The sequence below is a fragment of the Aegilops tauschii genome, chromosome 3 (genome assembly GCF_002575655.3).
Source record: "Aegilops tauschii subsp. strangulata cultivar AL8/78 chromosome 3, Aet v6.0, whole genome shotgun sequence".
Lineage (NCBI taxonomy): Eukaryota > Viridiplantae > Streptophyta > Magnoliopsida > Poales > Poaceae > Aegilops > Aegilops tauschii.
This window is the reverse complement of record NC_053037.3, coordinates 88,416,649-88,437,259: the sequence shown is the minus strand read 5'-3', so window position 1 is coordinate 88,437,259 and position 20,611 is coordinate 88,416,649. Positions and strand designations below refer to the sequence as shown.

The 20,611-nt window shown below is 42.7% G+C and overlaps 2 protein-coding genes and 1 long non-coding RNA gene across 3 annotated transcripts; all 3 read right to left on the bottom strand.

The window, feature by feature from the left end:
* Positions 1–2,941: 2,941 nt before the first annotated feature.
* LOC109786740 (uncharacterized) lies at positions 2,942–4,656 on the bottom strand. The gene is made up of 3 exons (XR_012204346.1): positions 4,366–4,656; positions 3,832–3,911; positions 2,942–3,307 (listed from the first exon to the last, which is right to left on the bottom strand). It is a non-coding gene; the product is annotated as an uncharacterized lncRNA (long non-coding RNA).
* Positions 4,657–6,181: 1,525 nt separating this feature from the next.
* LOC109786742 (uncharacterized) lies at positions 6,182–20,581 on the bottom strand. The gene is made up of 12 exons (XM_073510057.1): positions 20,294–20,581; positions 20,105–20,158; positions 19,362–19,541; positions 19,108–19,239; positions 18,851–18,990; positions 11,543–11,629; positions 11,285–11,413; positions 10,125–10,277; positions 8,455–8,556; positions 7,166–7,333; positions 7,016–7,095; positions 6,182–6,705 (listed from the first exon to the last, which is right to left on the bottom strand). Exons 4-12 carry the CDS (start codon positions 19,223–19,225, stop codon positions 6,657–6,659), a joined length of 1,026 nt encoding a protein of 341 aa, XP_073366158.1. The 5' UTR covers positions 19,226–19,239; positions 19,362–19,541; positions 20,105–20,158; positions 20,294–20,581; the 3' UTR covers positions 6,182–6,656.
* LOC123497819 (uncharacterized) lies at positions 11,636–17,494 on the bottom strand. The gene is made up of 2 exons (XM_045234678.2): positions 16,278–17,494; positions 11,636–12,271 (listed from the first exon to the last, which is right to left on the bottom strand). Exons 1-2 carry the CDS (start codon positions 17,473–17,475, stop codon positions 12,153–12,155), a joined length of 1,317 nt encoding a protein of 438 aa, XP_045090613.1. The 5' UTR covers positions 17,476–17,494; the 3' UTR covers positions 11,636–12,152.
* Positions 20,582–20,611: the final 30 nt, after the last annotated feature.

The window sequence follows — 20,611 nt, the reverse complement described above, 5'->3', positions numbered from 1 at the left end:
AGGGGTTGCTGCTTCTGGGCGGCGGCCGTAGCGCGTCATCGCCGGCTGCTTCTCCGCCACGTCGTCTATCTCGGGTGATGTCTCCGATGAGCTGGGGTGGCGCGGGCCGGCTGGCCAAAGCAGCGCGTCTGGGAAGGGCCGGCATCAGCAGCCTGCATGGCATGGAAGCCATCAGGCGCAAGGTACGGACACACGCTTCTCTTCCTCCATCCGCCCCTTCTCCAATTTGATGTGTGTTGCTCAGCGGCAGCAGGCTCCCTGGTTAGCCTATTGGTGGTGATTAGTTCGAAATGTCGGTTAGGTTGTTGTGGTGAGATGGCTTCCAGTGTAATTGGACGATGATTTTGAGTTATTTGGGATGTTGAAAGTTATGTGGGGTTGATTGCGCTGTATGAACTTACTTGTGTGGGTTTGATTGCGCTGTATGAACTCAAAAATATGGCGCCCCTCTAGGCCAAGTTGTCGGCCAGTGGCTCTGTTGTTAGGACTGGTGTCAATTTGGCGTTTTCGTGGCCTTTCCCAACGCCATATGTAGGGGCTGAGCAAGGGCCGGGAGAGGTTCTGTGTTATTTTGCTAGCTTACATGCTTTATCACTTATCCGTCTTTGTGCATTGGTTCAGTCTTGCTCTCATTGCTGACAACTTGGTTCAGGTATGCTTGGCTGGTTGTTAACATGCATAAGATGAAGTTTGCATACATATACATTTCAGATTTGCGGTTGATTTTCCTGTGGTTGATTTTAGCCTACCCCAACTTGTTTGGGACTAAAGGCTTTGTTGTTGTTTTTTGGTACTAGGTTCGCATTTGTTTCCATGTACATGAGTTCCAGACTTCCAGTTCCACTTTCGATTTAGTTATCGAATTGAGGTTTGCTTGGTACATCTCCCTAGGAAAGTTTTCAATTTTATAACGTACCTCTTTGCCTAAAAGGGTAACATGGTCCCTTTACGTGGACTTTGAACCGACGGTTGTTCTCTGTTTTCATGCACCACGTGAGAGAAACGAAGGAAAAATAATACTAGTTGCTTTCTTCTTCCTTGCGTACCCTCTCTCCCCTTGCAAACCCACGCAATCATCATATTCAAATCTATCGAATTTCTGAAGCATTCCTGTATCGAATTTCCTTGTCTTGGTTACCTCTGGATGGTTACTGGTTAGGACTGTCAGCTTTTGTTTGTCTTAGTGATTGAACTGCTGCAGGGTGCACCATAAGTAAGTTTTTTTTTGTGACTGAAACACCATAATTAAGTTCAGGACTCTTATCTTGTTCAATAAAACCAATTATATTTGTAATAGTTTTATTTTGCTGCAGTCTTGTGCATGGTGAATAACTATTTTCTATCTGCAAAAGAGTCTACTCTTTTGGCTGTCTCACACTGCATTTAATTATGACTCTAAATCTAAAGGAAGACATTTTATTTCTTACGTTCTGCTTTGCTTGTTTGACATAATTAAAACTGCTTCAATGTAGGTGTGTGGCTTGCTCCCACAGTCCTCATGCCGCACGTACTCCGCAGGAACAGGGGGGAACTACGTAAGTATCTGCAATAAACATACACAAAAGTTGCTATTTAGGTTCATTATTTGACTTCACTTTTGTTACAGCAACGATATGCCACTGCTGCTGATGTGGCGAAACTCAGGCAGGAGCTTCGCTGGTTCCGTAAGACATGCCTATATTACCTGATGTTCGCGGTTACGGCTTCAATTGCTGTTCCAACCAGTCTTTACATGTTGGAGACGCTGGCGGTGCGAGCTGACAACAAGGCCGACCTGGCAGGCAAGAAGTTGGATGAGCTGAAGGGAGAGGCCGACCTGGCTAGCAAGAAGTTGGATGAGCTGGAGGGAGAGGCGGACCTGGCCAGCAAGAAGTTGAATGAGCTGAAGGGAGATGTGGAAGCAGAAAAGGCAAAGCTTGTCAACTTGGAAAAGAGGGTCCAGGAGTGTGAACGCCGATGAGAAGACACCTTGAACGAATAGGCTAAGGTGAGAAGGAATGTTCAGTGGAAAGAAACTGACTTGTGAACGGCCAAATTGCAGTGCGTGATGTCTTTGAGTTCTGACTATGTTGCATGCTGTTTTGACATTCGAAACTAGGCAGGATTATGTTATGTTAGTATGCATGCACCTAGATGCAATTTTGTATGGATCAACCTATTGTTGTTTGATGGATGGCATACTGGGCACTGTTTATATCCCAGTGGAAAGGTGATGCTCAATGCAGGTGTTGTAATGAAGGATTTTAGTATTGATTGTCCGGCCTTTTGTGTGGTCCGTCCGTTTTCACAAGATCCTCCTGATGCCGCTTTGCTTATCTTATATACACTCACTCCGTCCCTTTTTTGACACTAGTGAAACATGGTCTTACATTATGGGACGAAGGAAGTATTATATACTGGTGTTGTAATGTCAGAAACGGAGTGACATTATCAGATTCGCTCATTTTATAAAAATAGCACAACTCATGTGCTTTGCTATGAAGAAAACACCAGTTGTCATAGATTAGGCGAACATATGGTTAAGTAATATGTATAAGGTCAATGTAACCTTTGAGTGTAGCAATTACGATCTTGAGGCACCGCGATCTAGCAGTGTTCGTGCAACAGGACTGCAATGACTGAAATTGCTATCTTTCCTCTAAAAGAAACAGAAATAAGGCAACTTGCAAAAAGTAAGGCTCGACATTGTTTTTATCTGTGACGACACTGTTTGTCCTTCCTAGGTTGCGACACTAGGACAGCCCGATACAAATTATGGAATGCTGCTAGTAATTACGAATATTTTTTAACAGAGACGCTGTCGATTGTCACTGACCACACATAGCTGAGCATCTCGAACGAGGTCAGATTAAAATGTCCGTTCATGCCCATGTTGCCACACCATACAACAAAAGTTCATCCAAATAGCGCTCAGCAAGAAAGACACATATAATGACAAACATTGAAACATGAAACCGAAGTACATGACTATAGAATCTATATATATATCGAAGAAAAAAAAAAAGACAGCCCTGATGGGGAAACCAGTTCATACTGTTGGATTCCACACAAAGATAAGGTAGAAGCTGAATGGAACATAAGTTCTGACACATCCAAGTTCAAGTACACTGTGGCAACCTACTTATCCTCTACCACATTCATGGTTGACTTATAGTAGGGAATTGACACATGACAAAGTGTTAAGATATACACAGACATCATTGCCAAACAAATAAATCTTGAAGCCACAAAGTAAGTAGGTGGTTTATCTTCGGAGGCTGATAATAAGCTACACGAGCGCGACTTCAATGACTGCTCGCGTGATAACCTGGGGAAAAAAGGGAAGTTATTGCATAATTATGTGAGCACATTCCTAGTTATAAGGTACAAGAATTGCAAAAAATCTCAACAATATTGTAGGTCTTGCTGAGTTTATAAATCAAATTACAAACTTGGAAATAGCAAAATTACTTGCAAACCATGCTAAATTGAAATAATAAATATACAAAAGTTCAACGGGTATCCAATATGGAAAATTGTATAAAAACTATTGAGTCGGTTCATACTTTAAAAAAAATCCAATGAATGAAATTATGTGTTTCAAATATAGGGTATAATCACGTACAACATTTCAAGCAATGGATGATATGATAAAAGATTGCTATGATTTGATCTATATTTAAAAGTACTTTGATATTGCTGCGATTTTGCGAATCTAAATAGTATTCCACAACAAATTTACAATCAAAGCTCAATTCTCAAAAGTTATTCACCTTAAATAAGTGATAAATCAACAAAGGGGCTAAATAAATTCATCGCATGACATATGTATCATATATCCGTATAACTCACCATCTAATAACCAGATGATTGGAAGAAGCTTTGTGTTTCATAAGCCCATTCATTCCTCTTTGAGAAAAATATCTACAACCCTGCAAAGTGCACTTTAATCAATATAAAATAATCAATTGTAGTAAGCAGTTATGATTAGAGTTAAAATAGACAGTTATATCTACAACCTAAAAATTACGGTGATAAAAAAAATCCAATAAAACACGGGATTTTCTATTGCTTCTTCCGTTGATCCATTCAGAATTTGGAAAATTTTGGAGTCACGTTAAATTGATATTTTCACTGACAATTAGAGTAGCCAGCCAAGCCACAATGAAAAGAAACATGTTTTTTATAGCAATTAGCAGAATACAACTGAAGAGAAAAAGAATAAAGAGAATCGTGTATCCCGAAAATAGTTAGCCAGTTAACATACTACGTACTAATTTTGTTTTGCCCCTTAATATGGTATTTGGATCTCAGCGCGGAAAAGGGGAAGAACAACCCTAGATCTGATTTTGTTAATTTCGCACGGGCTGGAAAGTGCGTGCGTACCTTGTTCTTATTATTAAGAACACTCGGTGATTCGGAGGAGGTGAACTGGCGGAGTGAGCTTCGGCCATGGCTAATCCCTGGCAGCAGCCGCCCCCGCTCCTCCTTGATGGCAGCTGAAGCGGCCGTCCTGAGAAGCGCCTGCGGTCGCTCAAAGGCGTGACCGCAGATTTTCCTCGCCGCAGAACGAAGCGCTGCCGCCATCGGAGAGGATTATTCCGCTCGCAGGTCTTGTTCTCGCCGACGGCTCCTCGATCCTCTTCGTCTTATTTTTTTTTTATTGAGACAGAGTTTCGATTCTCTCCGAGGCTCCTATTTTTTTTACCTTTTGTATCCGCCTCCAAATCAAAGGCTGGCTCGATTTCTTTCCAGTACCCAGACGGGCCACCACTAACGGGCTGGCCTATTTAGCCTGGTAGTCGCGGTCGCTTTGTCTTTTCACGATTTTATTTGGGCTTGTTTTTTATTTTACTTTGGTTGTCTCTGTTTTCTCATTGGTTTTTCTCGGCTTTCCTTTTCTTTGTTTGTTATATTTGGTTTTTTTCTTCTTTCTTGGTTTTCTTTGGTTGTTTTGCTTTCATTTTTTATTATTTTGTGTTTTATCATGTTTTTGAAACTCATATCTACTTTTTTCCTACGTATACAATGTACATTTTGAGAGCACACATGAAACATTTTTATGATACACATTGGACATCTTTCAAACACATATTGTATATTTTTAAAATAAATATTTTTAAACACTTTTTTAATACACGGTAACATTTTGTAAATACAAGTTGTACATTTTTTTATACATTGTATAAATACTTTTGAATTTTTTAAATGTCATCCACATTTAATGTGGGAATATTTGAATGAAATTTCACTTACATTTTTTGATGGTATAAAAACAAATTATGCTACACAGACATTTTTTTACTATATTGTATACAAAATTTTCAAAAAAAATGCATATATATTTTTTTAAATCTGGAAACATTTTTTCATTGTCACGAACATTTTTATTAAAGTTATGAACAGTTTTTAAAACTACGCTAACAATTTTTATACTATGTTAACATTTTTTTAAATTTTGGGCTTTAATTTCTTAAGTAAATTTAAGTTTTTGTAATATATGCATTTGAAATAGATTTAACATTTAAACCGAAAACAACGGGTGATGTCAGCATGACGTGCACGTCCTACTGGGCCAGCCCACCAGCGGCACCATATAGGCGAGGCAGGCTTCTGCGGCGCAATAGGCGGGACATAGCCGCGCCACAGACCGGCCACTCGCCGCCTTTCTCCTCCTCTCTCATGCTTGCTCTTTGGGCACGCTTGGTAGCTCGCACGATGCAAAAACTGGGCGTTTGGTTGCTTGGCCTACATGTATTTTCTAGGCCGCACGAACCTTAAAAGCACTCCCGGGCCAGGCTGAGGGGGCGATCAAATTGGTCGTTTTTCCTAAGCCAGGTCCGCAAAAGCCACACGTACCTCACCTGCATGCATTGGGAAGCATGGGAGACGACGAGACGTCTCATAACTCTCTTTCCTCTCTCTCGTCACTGCCCACTCACTCTCATTTCTCTGGTGGCCGGCCCTCAGTCACATGGCCCCACACCCATCTTTGCCAGCAACAACCCAATTCAAGACCGGTCGGTGGCCGCCCTGACCTGACAAGGCATTGACCTGATGTCGACTATCTGAGCGCTGTCTCCCATCTGCACCAGGCCACAGTTAGCAGCCATTGACCCACCGTCGTGTTCGTGTCAATCGGTGCGGCTGCGAACAGCACATCGGCTGCGGCGGTGATGGCAACTCCGGTCACCAAAGGCCGGCCAACATGACTCATATTAGCAACTTCAACCGCAGAGGGGTCAGGGATCATGTCGTGCACCATATAACTGTCTAAAAGAGCTAAGCTGCATATGCACTTTATCAAAATGGTTGGACGCAAAGACAGACACATGATGGTACGACCAAAATATGCTCTTATTTGTGGGAAATGCATAAGAACCAGATGAATAATCCAACACTAAAACCGTGTTATGTATACCTGAGAGACAGAGAGATCATGAAAGATAACAAGTCTTGCACAGGAGACCGAGTAACTAGAATTGCAAAATACTCATCTAAAAGAAAAGGAACTGCGTATGGCCATTACGATCCAAGGGCCAGACAAGAAAATCTCGTACAAAATCGCCTTAGGAGTCTGAAGATGCAAGATTCGCCACACGTTTCAGTGTTTCGCCAGACAAGAAATTCCACTTTTAGTAAGAACTGACACATGTTGCAGCCTGTTGCAGCCTGCCTCACTGCTCAACTTCAGCAGGAGGATTCTTCATGAGTTCCCTAGCCTTCCTGCACGAATTCAAAAGCATAAGGAATGAACTACATGATTCCTTCGATATGCAACTAAATAACCATATGATCCCTCTTTCTGGGGCTGACATCATAGGTCCAGCCCTACGGTGTGACCGATAGAGAAGCGGCACATAAAACGAACAAAAGAAGTTATTCAGAGGCTTGTAAGGAATTGCATTGATGGCTTTTGCCGTGATAGTCCAGTGTGCAACTGCTTCTCAACACTAATAAAGCACGTTGCCAACCTAAACTCATACTAGCAGTATCGGGATTACACTGAAAAGAGAAGCATAAGTGAGTAGATTACCGAAGTTCACACTCAACTTCAGCATTCTCAGCATCCAACTTTTGTGCATCCAAGAAAGCATCACATGCTTGTTTATACTCCTGGGCGCAGAGCAAATCAGTGAACGTGACCGGACTGTAAGATCAATATGAAATGGCAAGCTAGACCTACCTTGAGTAGCATGTGAGCTGCAGCTTGACGGTAGCAAGCTTTTACCCAATCAGGCCGGAGCATTCTGCACCTGAGAGCATCTGACAAAGCACCTTCACCATCACCCATGAGCAGTTTACAAACACTCCTATTTGCATACAGTGTTGCACTCTCTGCATGATCTATTGCCTACACTCAAAAGCAAGAGGTCACGCAGATATTATTCTCAACTTAAAATGATGGCATACAAAAGCTTTATTCTAACGCTTATTCATGGACATGTAGAAAACTGTATAAATACTTTACTGCTCCCTAATACTGCACAATGGAGTTATGGAACACATTCTCTTACTAGACTGATTGGCTTGTTCAACTTACATGTATGGCCAATTTGAATATGTAGTCAACAATCCTAAGTAGCTATAGACAACACATCAGACACATTAACAGAAACAGTAGACAATCATATAAAATATTCATATTAGCCAAGAAGAAAAACTAAATTCTCATGGATTCTGGAGATGTAAGACATCAACGAAGTTTGAAATGTGCAATAATGTCAAATTGGTTTCTCAACTGAAGTCAAATTTGCTTACTATGCATGTGTACATCAGTTAAGGTCAAGTTCAAACCAGCGAAAAATCACTTGAAATCATGCCAAGTACATACGTGGCAAATTAAAAAATGACACATCTCTATAGATGTATGAACGCTACATGGCATCTACATCTGACCCATTTGTTGTTCCACATATATATTCATATGCATCGAGAACCAGAAAAAATGTTGCTTTTATTCATTTCTTGTTGCCCCCCTAAATCGGCTCCATGAGAGAATCTTATTTCATTCTACCCCAAATAGCAAGATGCAAGAATTTCGGCACATTTTTAGTGTACAGTTGCTTCAAATTATATCCATTTTACATGGGCCTGCTCAGACTAGTTGTAATTTTGTCCAAGAAAAAAAAGATCTTAGTTGTAATTTTAGTTTGTCGCTGGTCATGGATCTAGTTATATTCACTTTGTCTGAAATACATGGAACTCATGGAATGATTGCGTCCCAGTCACACTGTTCATTTATCTATTACCCAGTATCTTTTCTGTTTTGGGGCCATAATGCTCATATTTTACTTTACATTAAAAAAAGTTAGATATCCTAAGTGTTTTTTAACACATATCTAAGTGGTTAATAATGTAAATAGAGTATATAGTAAGACAACCTAGTTAGTAAAAAAATGCTCTTAAATTGGTTCCCCTTTGACAGAATAACTTGCTATCTAAACCATCACAGGTTAAGTGATAGAGGTTTACCAAATCATAAAACTGTGATGCCATATTATAGTCCTTCTGCTTGAATGTCGTATCAGCCTGTAACTTCAAGAAACATTTTCTTCTTTCACGGTGCTTTTGCTCCTAGACAATGCATAATGAAACATGAATGGGATGTTTGAATTTTGAAAATAATCATTATTTACTATGATAATTTGTATCATAGAGAAATTCAAACATTTTGTTCAACATTCTTCATAGTTTGGTGTCTAGATGACTAGCTCTTTGACATGCTTCTGCTGCAATGCACATTTCACATGCTGCTTTGAATGAATAAATCCTTTATTGGTCCTGAAGATCAAAGTTCAGCTCCCAGTCCAAATTTAAGCTTCTAAACAGGCATAAGGGCCAAATGTTTCATTGGTTCAGAGATCAGCCGTGCCAGGTTTTATTTGTATCAAACCCAAAAGTCAAGGTCTTAAAGGCACTCCTGTGCAGTTATAGGTATATAAAGTACCCTAAACATGAGTAATAGTAGGGCTCTTTTCTCTATTTCAAAGATGTATGCTGCTGTACAACCATCCTTGTCTTTATCACTGAATGTTGTCGGCAAAGTTAGAAAAATGTTATAATGGTGTACAAAACACCAGGTGAGGCCTGAGTACATGGCAGGCAATAAGAAACATGAGAACATGAGCACAGAACAAGGTGTTGCCACTTTCACGGAAACAACCAAGGAGAACACATCACATATGTGCTCGCCAGTTAGGTACATAATGGAATAAAAGGGCTTGGAAATATACATGACAAATAGCATTTGCCCAGGCGTCAAGAGTTTAGTCACGAGAAACGAGTGCAACATAATTTGGAACTACTATGTCACTGAACTAAAATATATTGGTCATGTGACATTATTACTAGATACTAACGATTAGCACACCCTTTACATGATGCTGGTGTATTTCCCAACAATGGTATAGTATCAGAGAGCATTCCTGTACTCAAGCATTCGCGTACCAGAGAGCATCTCACAATTATCTACACAATATAAGCTTATGACAGTTAATAGAATGAGCTCTTTTAAGATGCTCCACCTTACCTCACCAGAAGTAAGATAAGGTTTAAATCCGAGTAATTGATTGCTAGAGGTTAGTTTTGCCCAACCAGAAATAATGCTAATAAGTATTAGGTGGCATATTTAGCAAGGCATCTAATAGATACGAATCCTTCCATAACAAATGGTAACAAATTTTCTCTGGAAAAATATGGTGATAGTCTGACAAATTATATACAGTCAAAATATCATAGTGGGATCTTTATCATGTTCCAATTAACCCTAAACACTAAACCCTAAACCCATTCCACACATGGATTCATGATGGGCAGCGGGCAGCCCAGTTGTTAGACCAGAGTCAGATGTTATCTCAGCATGATCATATTGCCCTTCTAACTTACAGTTAGTAGTTTGCTATCAGCTAGTCAGCAGTTAAAAATTATTTTTATGATCATCCCAAGTTGGGACACCTAAGATGACCTCCATAAATAAGTCGTCATTCTCTCAATGTAAATATGATGCCATACTGTCATGCATATATTAACCACAACATATAATAACACTTAATGAACAAATTTAGGACTAAAGAACAAATCAAAGGTTTACCTTCCAAACAATATTCAGTACAGAAACAGCATAAGAACAGAACATAACATACCATCGGCTTTTTATCTTCAATTTTTGCATAAGAAATTACTCCCTCAATACTCCAGTTTGGGACATTTGGAATTGGGGAAGTCAAAGGAAACAACATGTCAACCTCTTCTTTGCAATCACGTAACGCAGCAATCTCTATTGGCAACCTACCCAACTGGGGAACAAAGAAAATGTAACTGTCATTTATTTTAGAACTTAACGACGTCATTCAAGAAGGGAAACATTTGGAATATAGAAAAAGAACATAAACATTACACAATGTATAATCAATGTTAGATTTGTAATATTATCAGAAAGAACAAGGATCTAAGTAATACTTTTTAATCAAATGTATCAACAGGGAATTACCCAGCAAGCAAAGCTTCAAGGAGAGGAATTTCAGCCAAAAATATTTTGTTGTATCCTACTTGAGTCTCCGTGAAATAAATAAATAGATAAAACGTGAGGAGAAGTAGCTTTACGCATGGTATTTTAGCTGGTCCTTCGACTGATAGCAGCATCAATATAAACAGGTTCTTCAAGTAAAAGAAAGAAAACAGAATACCAACTGCCAACTGGGATGAAGAACATAGAGTAAACTAAACAAAGAGTAAGTTTATTTATTGTCTATTTCATGAGTACATTTGAGAAATGCTGCTACCCAAAATGGTAAGATCTCAGCATCTGATCAACTATTAGGTATGCATCGATATGACCTTCCAAAGGGAAAAAATACTGATATATGTTGAGAACTTGTTGTATACAAGCTAGTAGCAACATTTTTAGAAGGATGTATGTATAGATGCTGGAACAGAGTGCCGCACAGTCCTTCAGTAGGAACTCAATAACTGATAATCAACAGAAAATGACAAGTATAAAGATATATACCATTGCAAATTGGGCTGTTTCCTAGTGATGGATGTGCCCTGAGGCGAATTAATATCTCATTATGGGAGGGAGCCCTTATGGACTGTTTGGATGAAAGGTTGAGACAACTTAGGCACAAGTGCGATTTTCCATTAGCGTAGTCAATGGCACAAAGCAACCTATACTCATACACAAATAGCTTCTCAACATAATAAGAAGAGTTGTATAATAGTATCAGCAGAAGATTTAACAGAATATGGTGATATGCTGCATAGTTGTTAGCAAAAATATATTTAACAAAAATACAAAACATACATCATCAGGAATATTAGGATCTGCTCCAGCCTTCAATAGGAACTGAATGTAGTTGGTATAACCTCCTTGCGCCGTAGCAAACAACAAAGGAGTCATAGCACAACCCTTGCAATTAACATCGGCACCAGCCTATGGAAAGGATTGTGCAATAGAATATTCATGGTCATATATCCATGTATATCAACATGTAAGCATCAGAGACAGTACAGGGGCAAAATTATAACATAGCACTGAAAAAATAATCCAAAGAGTTCTCACCTTAATGAGTAGCTTCATGCACTTCAATGAATGGTAAACAAGAGCCATACACAGAGGATTTACCATACCGCTGACAATGACATTAGGCTGAAAGAAGGTATCGTGTATTAAGAAACACAGGTGGCATGATAACTCGAGATTTTATTTTTGAGATGAAAAGGATATCCTAATTTAAAAGCTTGCCATCATATAATACTGATGTGTTTGGTGTTTCAGGGGATCAGATAGTAAGTGGACCATCCAAATCCTAATCCTCAACTTAAAACTATTTGTGCAAAAAAAAATTTGAACCGGGCTTTACCCCTTTCCATTGCAAAGAACGGAAATACAACCAGTTCAAGCGAGAAAGACAGGAGAAGGGAAAGAGGTATAGCGAGTTCAAGCACTACCAGGAAACCCACCATACTCGCTCGCCGTCGAAACGAGTATCATGGGGCGAAAACCTGGATAGCACGTCATACCATCTAGCCTATTACATTTCTCAAAAGATCATACTAAGTATCAAAACACAGCCGAGTGTCAAACAAGCATAAAGCTATCTTCTCCGGGAAGAGACAGCAACGAAATCGCGCGCCCGGCAGCTCTTCATCCAGCGCAACTCCAGAAAATGTCAGGCACCTTGGATTGGTTGCTTGACAGCACCACACATCTTCATAAGCTGCAATGTGCTAGTCCTGATCATCTCAGCTCCAGTGCGCAGCTCTTTGGCGTCCTCTCCTTGTTGTAGCCCTGTCCAGTAAAGAAGAAAAGAGCATAGAGAAAACACAATCTCAAAAGGAGTCTTGATTTGTTTCTTTTCAAAAGTAGCTCGATTGCGCGCCAACCAAATGGCCCAACATGTGGCTGCTAAGCCCACTGTATAAAACGTTTGCTTCCCAGGAAGATATTTGTGGCACCATACGAAGTATTGCCAGTAATTCGACGGGCATGTATCAGTGCCAAGAACTACTCCAATAGATCGCCAGACAATTCTGGCCACGGGGCAAGTAAAGAACAGATGTTGCACCGTTTCCACCTGTTTGCAGAAAGAACAACAGGGATTCCCCGGCCATTTTCTCTTGCTCATCACTTGCCTAGTGAGAATTGCGTCCTGTGACATTTGCCATAGGAAGATTTTGATTTTAAGAGGAATCTTGGCTTTCCAAATCCATCTATAATGGCACCCACTTAGGGGTCTCTCCAACATCTTATAGACTGACTTAGTGGTGAACTTGCCATTCTGATTTAGTCCCCAAAAGACACGATCACTCCTCTCATCAAGGGGAATACTTTTCACTATAGTGCGCATATTTACCCACTGTTTGAACAGCTCAGGAGTAAGCCTGCGTCTGAATATAGAAGTGTCATCAAGTTCATCTCTTTTGTCCAGGGTGCTCGTTGGATAATTGCAGATCTCAAATAAGCGTGGATATTGATCCTGAAATGGGATCAACCCATTTATTGGATCTTTCCATAATCTAATCAAGTTCCCAGCACCAGTCTCAATCTTTCTGCCCATCATATAGATGTTTTTTATCTTAAGCAAGGCTTTCCAACAGGGAGAGTCAGAGAATTTGGAAGAAACTTCCGCAACAGAATTGTTGCGAAGATACCTGGCCCGGACTATATCCTGCCACAGCCCATTTTGTGTCTCTAACTTCCACCACCATTTAACCATGAGACTAATATTTTGCTTACGAAGATCTTTTATACCTAAACCCCCTTTGTCTTTGGATCTACATATCTTGCCCCACTTAACAAGATAGTATCTCCTTTTTTGTTGCAGCCTTGCCAAAAGAACTTGCGCCTATGCTTATCTAGCTTTTCAATGAAAGTTTTATTCATGAGCCACATAGACATGTGATAGAGAGAGATCTGCGTGACGACGGAGTCCAGTAGGGTGTGTCTCCCCCCCATCGAGGCAGCGTTTCCAATCCAGGCCTCGAACCTCTTCAGGTATTTACTAACAATAAACTCCCAATCGGATGTTTTTAGATTAGCATAGCTCACAGGCATCCCCAAATATTTGAGTGGAAAACTGCCAACCTCACAATTAAAGATTTCTGCATATTTGTTCACCACACTTTCATCTCCACCCACAGTGAGAATTTCACTTTTCTGAAAGTTAACTTTCAGGCCGGACATCATCTCAATCATATACAGCAGCAACTTCAGGTTGACTGCCTTATCAACATCATCTTCAATGCAAATGATAGTATCATCCGCATATTGTAGGACCGCCACCCCATCAGGAATAAGGTCAGCAGCCAGACCCCTAATAAGTTTGTTTCTTTGGGCATTTTTTATCATTTTGGTAAGGCATTCAACGGCTAGATTGAATAGGAAAGGAGAATGTGGGTCTCCCTGTCTTACCCCTTTTTTGCTTTGAAAATATGGCCCAACACTACCATTAAGTTTGATGCTAACTGTCCCATTATGCAGTATCTGTTCGATCCATCTGCACCAGGTATCGTTAAAGCCCCGCATCTTGTGGCATTCTAGGAGGAAGTCCCAATTCACCTTATCATATGCTTTTTCAAAGTCCAATTTAAGGACAATCCCCACTTTTTTCTTAACATAAGTGTAGTTAAGAATTTCATGGAGGGACAAAACTCCATCGATGATATTTCTTCCTTTTACAAAGGCGTTCTGAGTAGGGCTAATGAGTTTGTTTGCATATATAGCAACTCTTCGATCGAGGACTTTGGTAATAAGTTTATATGGGCACCTCAGCAGGCAAATAGGCCTGTACTGCTGTATTTTCTCGATTCCAGAAACTTTTGGGAGCAGAGTAATAATTCCATAATTAAGCCTCTGGACATCCAACGTCCCTTGATGAAAAGCTTTAAAAAGGGCCATAATGTCGTCTTTAACTATATCCCAGCACACTTGATAGAACTCAGCAGGAATATTATCGGGTCCAGGGGCTCGATTAGGGGCCATATCAAATAGAGCCTCTTTGACCTCCTGTTCAGTAAATTCTCGGCAAAGATCCTTATTATCTTCTTCATCTAATTTCTCCTCAGTCGACCAGGTTCCCGGATCAAGATGAATCTGGTTACCAGGGGCTGGTCCGAATAAATTTTTGTAAAACTCAGTTGCATGTGCAATCAGATTGTTCGTGCCTTCAATCACTGTTTCTCCCGTTCTAAGTGATTGGATAGTATTTTTACGTTTTCGACCATTAGCAATTTTGTGATAATAGTCAGTATTCAAGTCTCCTTTAAGAAGCCAGCGCTCACGAGACTGTTGAAGCCAAAAGATTTCCTCATTCACTAGGAGCTCATAGAGCTCAGCGTTGATATCCACTTTTCTACTATATAAGTCAGGAGGTAACATATCTTCTTCTTCTAGTTCCTCCAGCATAGCTAATTCCATACGTAAGTCCTCTTTTCTCTTTTTATCGTGGCCATATTTATCTGAACCCCAGCCTTTAAAGTAAGTTTTGAATCTTTTTAACTTGATATTCAGGACATCAATAGGATCAGATGAAGCCACTTTCCTGGCCCAAATTTTCCCCACAGTGGGCAGGAACTTTTCATCATTGATCCAGGACAGATTAAAACGAAATTCACGAGGTTTCGGGGCTTCACGCCCTTCTGCCCTTCTTCCCCGGAGGACAACAGTAGTGGATTATGGTTAGAAATCTCCCGAACCAATTTCCTCACAGAGACTAGAGGGAAGATATCTTTCCAGCATTCAGACATAAGAATTCGATCTAGCTTCTCAAGCGTGGGGTGGGACTGATTATTGGTCCATGTATATTTACCCCCACTGATATGAATTTCTCTAAGAGCTAGTGTATTGATAATGGAGTTGAACAGGTCAGTGGCTTTGTTGTTCATCATCTTCTTATTCTTCTCCCCTGCATGTCTCAGGATATTAAAGTCTCCCCCCACTATGTAGGGCACGGTAATGCCACTACAAAAGGATGCCAGCTCAATCAGGAAGTCATTTTTGAACTCATCATGTGCCGATCCATAAACTACCAGCAAACCCCACTGTATTTTCTTCTTTTTGTCATACAGTATTAGTTGTAATACATATTTGCCTATAGCACAGGATATTATATCCAGAGTGTCTCTCCTCACACCACACAAAATGCCCCAGATTTGCCAATAGAAGGCACCCAGTTCCATTGGAATATGTCAAAGGGGTCAATTCTCCTCAAACATTTAGGTGTGAACTTTTTCTTCATAGTTTCTTGCAGACCTAAGAAGTCAAGGGAATGGTCACTAATCATGTCTGAGAGGCAGGTGGCCATCCCTTTCTTGCCCACCCCTCGACAGTTCCAAATGAGTCCTCTCATTTGGAACGTTTTTTGTGGAATTTGGTCTGAGTAACCCTACCAGGGGACGGGGCAGGGTTACCTAACAAATCTTCCTCAGAAGTGTTTCTTTTCTGACTCCTAGTCACAGGCCTAGGAATTTTGACAGCAGATTTGCTATGTTTTTTTTCTTAGGTTTAACAGAAGAGATATGTTCATATATATGTTCTTCCTCGTCCAGCCATTCTAAATTCACAGGGGTGTTCCTACCCAAACCGTCTGTCACAATCAAGTTATCCCGCACTATTTCAGTGTTGTTATCTTCCCTTTTATCTTCTAATTCTTTACGGGTGCATTCAAGCTCTCTAATAATGTCAACAACAGCGAAATTATCATTGGGTATGTCTGCCCCTATCTTATTAGCTCTACTAATCAACTCATTGTCAGAAAGTACATCAAAGGAATTTTTGGAAGCATGGGTATTGTTACCTTCCAGATTTTTCTTACTAGCCAGTTTCTTGGCCTTGTCCTCAATCTTGTCCTGCATCCCAGAGGCGTTACGTTTGCTGAATCTCAGTGGGGCTTCAGTTGCCAGTGGAGGGGTAAGAATGATCTCCTCCATGTTTTCAGAGGATGGGAGTTGTACCATATAGCTGCATGAGGTCTTCAACCCAGGGTCCACCGCACCAGTCACCTCCACAATCTGAGAAGGGTTAGTAGCAGTTTGACAAGTCGAGGTAGATTTATTATGTATGACTTCTTTCACCTGTATATCTTGAACAGTAGTCTCCATGACATCAGGATTCCTAGGGACAATCCAATTAGAGGAGTCCATGCCATCTTCTTTCATTTTTTCCTCGATTTCTTTCTGCAGCGTTTCAATAAGTAGAGAATTATCTTCATCACTTTCAGTAGAGGGAGATCCCTCTTTATCATCGTATAGCAGGCGACATGCCTTGCCACCACGATAGGAACCCCCAATGTTGTCACGTCCAGCAGACTCAGGCTGCGGCACTCCTTTCTCTTGTTCAGTACGTCTCCTCTTAGGTGTCTGATTTGGCTTGGTCCTTTCATCAGGAATAGGATCCACAGTTTCTGCATTCACAGGATTTTTAACCAAAACCTCCTCAACCTCATAGGTGAACTTGCAGAAACGTCCTGCAAGCACCCCTTCAGCAGTGGCGGGAAGTTGAGCTATCGATCTACAACCAATTTTAGCTCTAACAGAAGAGGGACGATTTATAGTTGACATATCAACATCCAGGGTAATTCCAACTAACCCTCCCACATAAGCAACAGTTTTATCACATCTCTTGTTAGGTGGAATTTTCCCAATCTTAACCCAAGCAATCTCTAACAGTCCCTCAGAATCAATATCCTCAGACCATGGAGAGAACTTGACACTAACCCCACAATTTTTCAACTTAATATTCTCAACAAAAAGAGCTCTGTCAACCTCTCTAGGATTCGGCATTCTCATAACAAACTTTTGAGGAGCAAAGAATCTAGCAGAGCAACGCCACCCCTGGCCAAGATACACACTTAACTCATGCTCAATATCTTTGGTCTGAGCCGAGCCCTCAGTAATGGTGACAACTATATTGAAAATGTTTTCCCTGCTCTGCCTATCCACGCTGTAGTCAGGAATGTAAAAGAAACCCTGACCCTTAGTTTGAAATGCACACATCACAGGTGTGTGATCCCAAGGGAAGAAGAACTCATTGCAAACAAAGGATAGGTGACCTCTTTTTTTACATCTCTCACAGAAAGCTTGAGGGCATCTAACAGTAAAATGCCCAGGAACATGGCAGATCTGACAAGCATCACAAGGTGGAGCGATAATACCAGAAGAGGAATACTCGCGGTTCACGGCAGAGACGTTGTTCTTGTCGAAGGTGCGGTGCGCCTTGTCGCTTCCGCTGTCTCCACCACGCGTCTCTTGACGATGGGTAGGAGCTTCCTGCCGCCCCTCAGTCGCCGCCGTCTCCTGGGAGTCTTGCAGGTCACCGCCATCCCCATCCCATCGGGATTGCCGGGTTCGGTTCGCCTGCAGACCGCCGGCCGCCTCTTCCCACTTGTCGTTGGTAGTGGAGGAGCTCCCCATCTCCGTCTTGCGCTTCCAGACGTGGGAGTCGAAGTCGCGGCCGCGGCCGCGGCCACGATCGAATCGCCCAGCGCCGCGTCCCTGGCGGCCCGCACCGAAACCATCCCCTCTCATCTCAACAGTTGGCTTCTCTTTGGATCTATCGGAAGGATTCACGGAAAACCTAACAGGTGGCTTCTCTATGGATCCAGCAAGGGGATTTGTGGAGGGTTGAGAGGCAACTACTTGAGCAAAGGAGCGAAGGTCGCCATGGATTTTGCCATCCCACCAAGCGAAGTTTGGCTGAACCCCAGATCTGGCGAGAGACGGAGCGCTCCAGAAGTGGGCGAGCCCCTCGTCGAGATCCAAAATGGGAGAAGGGGTGGCACCCGTATGTTTTATACCCGCGGTGCCCCCAGAAACCCTAGCTCCATCGCACTCATGGCGGTCCGATTCCCCCTCATCTACGTGTCGCGCATCCGTCTCATGGCGGACCGGTCCACGCCCAAGGACCCCAGGTCCATCTGTCAGATGTGGAACTCGGCGGTGCACGTCCAGATCCGCACGACCGCCCCCGTGTACCGTGTGCCTGTGAGTAGGGCCACGCGGCGGCGCATCCTCGCCGGAAAATCCGCCGTTCGCCGGAGATCTATCACAAACCCTAGCGAAATGGCAAGGAAAAGCGACAATATCCCCAATGTCGATCCACTCACGGGATCGAAGAAAGCGCGCATCCACCGTGTGCCCCTTTGTGTCGAGCAGCACGATCCGGAGAGCCTCCCTGCGCAGCCATAGTTCGCCGTCGTTGAACGTGACGTGTCGCGCCGTCACGAGGTCCGCCGCGAAGCGAACCCGCCAGCGTGCGTCGCCCATCACCCAGCCCCTGTCACCCGTGATTTTCCAAAGATCGTCGTACCGCCCACTATTTGTGCAAATTAACGCTGAATCAGGAGAAATAAGATAAGCGGAGGCCATGTACATTTGCATGGTGGTCCAACAAAATCTTCAATGTCTTATCCTGCTCATTTACAGCAGCCAGAAAGGCTGGTGTTCCACGGCCGAAGTTTATGTCGACCGGCACTCCTTTTGAAAGGAGGAACTCTGTTACCTTGCAGCATCCTGTGGTAAACGAAATGGTTCCATCAGTCATGTTTAACCATAATATTTATTAACTAGTAGTAGAACGATCAGCTTGGAGAAATCATGTGTGTATGTGTGTGAGTGAGGCGGGAGAACCTGCAGCCACAGCATGGTGGAGAACTGTTTGTCCTTTGTCGTCTGCTTTCGTTACATCACCGCCACCATCAAGAAAATACTTGACGGCAGCAACATCACCAGACTGAGCAGACCCCATAAATGGAGTTGCACCTGTAACAAAAACCACATCGTTAGCACAAGAGTACTCTTAGCACAATCGTACATCTCATACTTGCAAACATTGACATGGCAGACAACAATTTAAAAAGATGGAGAAAAGGATAGAGAAAGACCTAAAGCTGCAGCTCCATATCCAGGAGCATTTATATCTCCCTTGAGCTCCTCCACCAAATACTTGCAAATCTCCAGATGGCCACAGCTTGCCGCGATATGCAACACAGAGAGTCCATTGTTGTTGAAAGAAAAAATCGTCGACCGGTCACCATTTCCTCTGGTAAGACGCTTTACAATACCTTCCCCAAAAGTAGAGATGATCACATTAGAGAAGCCAATCAATAGACAAATTAACAAGATAGAAAACCAAAAGAAGAAACGGGCAAGAAGCCAAGAACGTCATGCAGTTCAAGGGACTAATCTGAAAGATCAATTGCTGGACAGTCACCCTGTGAAAATACCTGACAACACATCATTTTAGAGTAATTGACTAGACTGTAATTTGGATGTAACATGTAATGGACAATTATATGGTTTCATCCAAAGTTTTCACATTTATACCGTCACTTCTTTAACTGAATGTGCATATGTGTCTGTTGAGTTCAGTAGATGGTAGCGAAACATTACAATCGACAGAGCTAAAAGGATGGCAAACTGTTCTGCTCAACAGGGCAAATTTTAAAAAGAAAACTGTTCTGGAAGGCGGTGGACACTGTAACTATAGGCAGGATAACTGAGCGACGCACCAAAACGGAGCAATGCAGCATGCCTGGACAACAATCTCGGACCCCGCGAACAGAGCGTTCGCACACAAACTAAGCAGAGGTGAGGAAAAGGCAGAGGAGAAGAGGAAAGGGGCTACCTTTGAGCCGGCCGAGGTTGCCGTCCGCGGCCGCCTTGATGAGGCCCTTCTCATCTGCACACACGCGCGCACCGTCGCCGTTAGAAACGCAGCCGGATGTCAGAGGGGGGGGGGGGGGGGGGGGGGACAAGCGAACGTGGGAGCGAGCAATCATCAGGGGCTAAGGAGCGCGCGGAAAGCCGTACGTACCGGCGTCGTCGGCGTCGCCGGCGGGGGGGGGGGGGGGGGGGGGGGGGGGGGGAAGTAGATGAACGGAGCCGGAGGCGCCATGGCCGACGATCTCGCCCGCCGGTCGGTCGGAAGCTTCCCGGCGGCGACGGCGGAGAACCCTGCGCTGCGCTGCGGTGTGGGGTTTGGGCCCGTCTTGTCTGTGTCAGCGCGCTGCCTCTTCCTCGCTTGCTTCTTTGGTCTGGAGGCGAGCTCGCCCGGCTGAAAGTGGCGAGGAAGGCGAGGGCGCGGCGAAGTGGATGGGCTCGGTGTTGCTGCTGCACAGGAACCACTACTCTG